At 38.0% G+C, this 6,512-nt stretch overlaps 1 protein-coding gene across 1 annotated transcript; it reads right to left on the bottom strand.

Annotated features, from left to right (window-relative positions):
* Window positions 1-353: 353 nt before the first annotated feature.
* On the bottom strand, window positions 354-4,030 carry LOC106126167 (uncharacterized). Its single transcript, XM_013323655.1, has 7 exons — window positions 3,924-4,030; window positions 3,366-3,599; window positions 2,708-2,989; window positions 1,767-1,921; window positions 1,321-1,579; window positions 1,058-1,180; window positions 354-572 (listed from the first exon to the last, which is right to left on the bottom strand). Exons 1-7 carry the CDS (start codon window positions 3,951-3,953, stop codon window positions 459-461), a joined length of 1,197 nt encoding a protein of 398 aa, XP_013179109.1. The 5' UTR covers window positions 3,954-4,030; the 3' UTR covers window positions 354-458.
* Window positions 4,031-6,512: the final 2,482 nt, after the last annotated feature.

Here is a 6,512-nt window from a genome sequence, read left to right as displayed (position 1 = left end):
TAAACAGGGGATTTTAATGACCGTTGAGAGGCGTTGCTATCCCGTTTGCTTCTGTCAGAATATATTTAAAACATAATAAATGACATAAAGGAAAAATACACATGTCATGTACATGACGGCTCTGTGTGTTGTACAAACAAACAAACAAACAGGATCTTGTTGACAGGAGGGCAATAGTGAGCTGTCATAATTTAGTTAAACTGATGGCCACCTGTTCAGATAACCTTGTTGTCCATAGAACCAGCGGAAATAAGTAGTTCATGACTTCCCGTCTTTATATGTTGGCTGTTAGAGAGTAGAGATGAATAGGTAGTGCGCGTTACTTAAGGCTATTATTGGCAAAGTATAAATTCATTGGGTTCATTAAAATACTTTTAAATGAAAAGAAAAGAAATGAAGAAATCTAATTCATCGTACAAATAAAGGAAATAAGTAAGAAATGAAAGAAATACAGTTTGTCAGAAGTGCTGTCCGGAGGTGTGGTCGTGGCCAGCCAGATAGCGCATCCGCTGCTGCAAACTCGCCCTCACGCTTTCTATTAAAGTCACCTTCCTCCGCGAACTTTTTGTTTCCTGTTAATTATACCAAATAATGATCCCATAAAGTTAAGGTTACAATAAGATAAGCGTTTGTTAAAGTTTTATATACGGAGTGGGCAAAACGTGGGTACGGTTTTGTTTCATTGATCATTAAAGTGTTCCTTTTTCAAGGCAATATCCCACATCGAGTTTCCTGAAAATTCTTTCACTTACATATCCTATGGTAAAGTTTCCTATCTCTATGTTGGCATGAGTCAGCATTTCCAGCTCAAAGCGAATGACAAAATAGTTAATAATGATACAATCGAGTTTCCTATCTCTATGTCATACACAAAATGAAATAATATTCCCAATATACCATAGGGTATACAGTTGCCTTAAAACTTCAAAATCTGCGACAAAACGGCTATTCAGGAAAGTATATTAGGGTGGGTTGTGATCACCAGCGCTTCTTGCAACTTCAAACAGTTCTTGCATTTAACAATGTTTGTTGATGTTCACATATTGCATGCAATTACCTCAAGCTTCGCAGATGCCCTGGCATGTTCTTCTATTGTGACCATCTTAGAGGTCGAGGGCCGCATCCCGGCGCCGGCTACCACGTCCTCTTCGTCGTTCTCACACGATGTATCCGAGAACACCTCCATATTGTAAAATACATTAAAATTTTCAGTGTTATTGAATTCAATATTTCAAAATATTTCGCATAACGAGCACTTTGATAAAAACAAAACGGCATGACATCAGTCGGAAAATCATCATTAAAATTAATAAAACCTACCGGTATAATGGAATACTTTCTGATAGATTCTGCGGGAACATCGATACATGTGGGCGGTATGTGAACTGTGGCGATGCAGAGGCGGTTGTCCTCGTTGGCGTTGAAGATGAAGAAAGAGGCAGCGGGAGGTGGCAGGCAGCGGCGCAGCGCGCGGCCCGCTACCAGCAAAGCGCACAGCAGCGCACACACCAAGGCCGCCACCGGCGCCGCGGCCAGCCGCTCCGCCGGCAGCCCGCATTGCGCACGCCTCTCATCGAACCTGCACATTCCATACACCATATATAGGCTACATTTCTTTTCAATTTCGCGCCGACGGACCGCTTCGCTGACGACCGCTATTCTATAAAAATGGTTAAAGTTAATAAAATTGACACCGAAGATTGCGCGACATTTATAATCGGAATTTAAATAAAAGAATTTGTAGAGAGAGTGAGCAAGTATAGGACCAGTCGGCGAGGCCGCAGTTGTTGACGCCGTCGCAGACCACGCCGCTGGTGAAGCAGTAGTCGCCGCCGTCGATGCTGCAGCCAGTCTCGTTGCCTCGGCATCCTGCAGGTGGCGCGCTGCGCGCTGCCGTCACGCTCATTTGATACATATTTGCCTGGGCGACACCTTTCTTGCTTATTATTTATTTCATCATCATCAGCTCACTATACGTCCCCACCGAGGGGCTCGGAGCTTACCCTAAGCTAGGAGGTGACTAGGCCATAGTCAACCACGCTGGGCTACTGCGGGTTGGTTGATTCCACACATATCTTTGAATTTCTTCTCAGATATGTGCAGGTTGCATCACGATGTTTTCCTTCACCGTAAGAACGTCAGATAAATGTACATATGTGAATCGGAAACCGAAAAACACATTGGTACATGGCGGGATTCGAACCCAGGCCCTGCAGATTGCAAGTCAGGTGCTTGACCACTGAGCCACCGACGCTTCACTTATTATTTATTTGGTAATTGGTAAATAATTGAAACTGAGAATTGAAATCGATTCACACGTGTTCTAAAGTCCGAAATCGACGATGACGAGCCATTCGACTATTGGAGTAAACCTAGTCCTAGAACAAACCTTGTTGGAATGGTACAATAAATATTAGTAAATTTACAAAAATCTGCTATTTTAATGATAAAAAAAAACCGCTCTATACAAACGCTACGGTTTTTCAATTCCTTATGATCAATATGTGTAAATAACCGCTTTTTTTCCTAGAAGTAAACAAAGGCATTCAAAAGGTATATACCGAATTCAGGCTGCGGTTGAAGGATGGCGGATGCTTAATGAACAAATAGATTGAGCGGACGTCAGAGCTTTCCTGATCTTATTCTTATCAGTCTTAATATACTATTTTAAATGTATTTGAAGAAAGGAATATGTGATGGCACAAACGTTCATATCGGCGTTAACGCTACTGTTGCTGACAAAGCGGAACCGTATCTTCTCTCGCAGCGTTAGGACGTAGTAGTGCGAGAGGAGGTCTCTCCCGCCGGCCAGGTCGCACAGCCGCAGGCAGCGCCGGCGTTTGAGCACGACGAAGGCATCGCGATTGGCCGCGCAGTTACTGGCGATGCTGTTGGGATACCGGATCACGACCAGCAGGAACAACTCCGGCGACTCCGTCGTAATCTCAACTTCGCAGCCGTAGTCAAAGTCGTTCAGGGTATGGAACACCTTCGAGTATTCAAGGACTTATCAGGATAGGTCTCCGGCCTCATACTTATTTTATTAAATGTGCATGGATTTATACTTAGAAGCGTTTCTTTTACTGGAATGCGATGCATCAAAAGAAAAAACTAGAGTTGCCTTTCTGTCGTCTGTTGCGAATCGGAGTAGATGTGATAATACTGTGGTTGTAGAGTGTAACAGCGGCGCTGATCTCATCAGTCAGTCGGTGGATCAACAGAATACAAGTAGAAAAAGTGTTACACCACTAAAGAACTGCCTACTCGGAATGTGTTTTAGTTATGGTGTTGGGATAGGCTTCATAAGTGATGCTGTGGACTTTAATAAAACTAGTATTGGCTGAATTTGACATAAAATGTCGTACTAAAGTAATAGTGTCTGACATGCCCATGCCGAAGGAGAGGTCGTAGCGTAGGTGGTGTGAGGCGGCGCACTCAGCGCTCACGTCACGGGGTCGGTACAGCAGCAGCAGACCCTCGGGCCGAGCGCGCCCCGCCCACAGCATCGCACACCACAGTACGCACCGCACTACCAAAGCCGGCGTCGTCGCACGCACCATCGCACCTGTCCACTTCGGATCAACCGACGGACGCCGCATCTATGAGGCCGCGGCGTTACGTCACGCTTATACCAAAAATATACTCGATTGCAATCTTACTAACTGCGAATGTTTAGATGGATGTTTGTTTGAAGGTATCTTCAGAACGACTTAACGGATCTCGATTAAATTTGGCATACATGTAGAACATAGTCTGAAAGAACATATGCTACTATTTTTTTTTTATTCCGTGCGGACGGAGTCGCGGGCGTCCGCTAGTACACATATACAATTGTAAAGCTCGTACGTATCCGAGCGTTGGCATATTACTGTTTCACAATACCCAATTTTTGCTTTTTATTAATTATAAAAATCGCACGTTACTTGAGATGCCATCATTGATATGTATTTCATTAGATCCACGTTTTCATAAAAAAAAAACAAATCTTAGAATGTGGCGCCAGCGTCACGTTAACGTAGTGTGAGGATCTATAAAGAGCAGGAAACATTTAGAAAAAATATCAATTTGATATTTGGGTGATACCGTTCTGTGACTTTTTTAATTAAACATTTTAAGATTTAGTAATTGAACTTTTTAAAATTTTTGACGCATATTATTCATCTATTTTACTGTAAAAATAACAATCTGAGAGGATTTTATCACAACTTTAAAGCATCACGAACGTGACAGAAATTTCAGATTTTGAGTTCCACGATACTGACACGTTTATCCACGGTACTGACATGACATAAATTTGGTAGACGTTGATAAAAAAAATGAATTTATTTAAAAATTATGTAGTAACATTTATAAACTCTTGATGAAAAAAAACATTAGAATTAACAAGGTAAAAAAATGTTTAAAAAAAATTGTAGCGACAAAAAAAATTACCAGTCTATCGGTAAATTCTAGAAATGGACATGACACGGTACTGACATTTAAGTGATAAATTGTAAGTTTCCTCAAAGTGGCAAGTTCTATTATATTATACAAAAATAATAATGAAATATGTTTATAATTATCCAACACAAAAATGTCATTATTTGATTATTAATTAATGACCAGTGGGAACAAACAATACAGGACATTAAAATCACAATTGATGGTCTGGATCGCACATTAAAAAAAATGGAAATTGTTGTCCTCCACTCTTTCAATTCTTTTTTTACAGGACAAACTTGATGTCCTTGCATAGACCTAGAGTTTTTTTTGTATTTTATTCTACAGGTAAAAATAATTTGGAGAACAAAATTACATTATGTGTGTATTTAAGATAGGTAGATTAGTTTGACAACTGACGCGTATATTCACGATTAATGTACTTGTTGGACAACAAGAACTATAAACTATCTAGAATCGGTCTTGTGATAATATTAATCGAATAAATACTATAACTCATGAATTTTATTACTTTTTCAATGATTTAACACATTTAGCTGTCTCGCGCAATTAACTAAAAACACATTAAATACAGTTCCTTTATTTCCCAAATTTCTCAATTTTTGATATATTTTATTCTACGTAGTTTTGAAGAATAAAGTTGGCATTAAAAGAAACAATTGCATTTATGTTGTAAATCTAAAACAATAATGGAGAAATTTTCGATTGTAAGTTCTATGAGAACAACCATCGGAAATAAAAAATCACAACACATTTTAATTAACCCATCCGTGAAAGAAAAATGAATTGTCAAACTATCTTAGACACACTATAGTAAATTGTTTTATCTTGGTTTCATACACCAAAATCCCATGTTTAAAATGACAACGTTTTAAGAGAGGATTTTGTTCGTAGAAATTCATTATTTTGGAAATTTGAAAAAGACAAAATCTTTAGTTGCCTGTACCTAAATAACTTTTTTTACTTAGTTTGCATTAAATCAATCAAAATACGGTGGCATTAGTTTTTCAAAGAAAATATCTATTATAAAAGCTAAAAATGATTGAAAATCTGGGCGCGAGGCAGGACGTAACGCAAAGCGCTTCACAGAGCACTTCACATCACTACTTACTTCGTTGCTATTAGTTTCCTAGATGCGGGTAGCACAGGAGAGGCACTGCTGACCGGCATGGCTGAACAAGCAAGCTATTGTAGTTCGATACCCTGGCTGCTCTCAACTTTGTGAGAGTCGCGCGGGGGAAGGTACTGCGCAACGCGCGCCGCTGTCCCTAAGCCCGCCAAAATATTTGGAAAGAGTTATAACTATTTAAATAATGAAAACATTTATTTTTATCACTTTTATTACATAAGAAACCTAAATTTGACAGTGTTCCATTTATTATGTTAATAGCATTCTTATATTGTAAACATTCAAGTTTTCATTTTCAAAAACATGTCACCAAATAATTGCATGCAATTTCTAAACATAAAAAAGAAAAGTAAACGCAGACAGCTTTCTTATATTATTTTTATATTTAACACATCAACTAGGATTAAATCTTCAATACATACAGATGATTTAGCAATTATTTTTTGTGGAAAATATTTCTAGAGTTGTGTGCCTCATTGCTCTTGAAATCATAAAGTAGATGATACAAAATTAATGCCAAAATATATAAAGATTTATTTACTTGATTTTTTTCCATTATAGTTTTTGTTTTGAATCGTGTTCAAATAACGATTACATAAATATAAATGACTACATATCGCGTCAGGGATATTTGTCTTGTCAAGTAAAACATGCTACTTTTTATTGTATTAACAAGAATTCAGAAAATTTTTTAACGATATATCAAGTATTCAAAAAAATACTTAGTAATTCTTAGAAATATACAGAATTAGCATTGTCAAATATATTTTACTCAAGTAAATGATACAAGATTTTCAAGTAAGTTAAAAAGTAATTCATTCGTAACAATTTCACACTATTGATTTTTGTACTTTTTATGGTCAAGTATAAATATATGTAAGTATTTATTGTAAATTAATATAATCATTTATTGGAAACGTTGTTCTAACAACAGATTGTTTGT

Source organism: Papilio xuthus, unplaced genomic scaffold (assembly GCF_000836235.2).
Source record: "Papilio xuthus unplaced genomic scaffold, Pxut_1.1 DF825017.1, whole genome shotgun sequence".
Lineage (NCBI taxonomy): Eukaryota > Metazoa > Arthropoda > Insecta > Lepidoptera > Papilionidae > Papilio > Papilio xuthus.
This window is presented reverse-complemented; position numbering and strand designations above follow the sequence as displayed.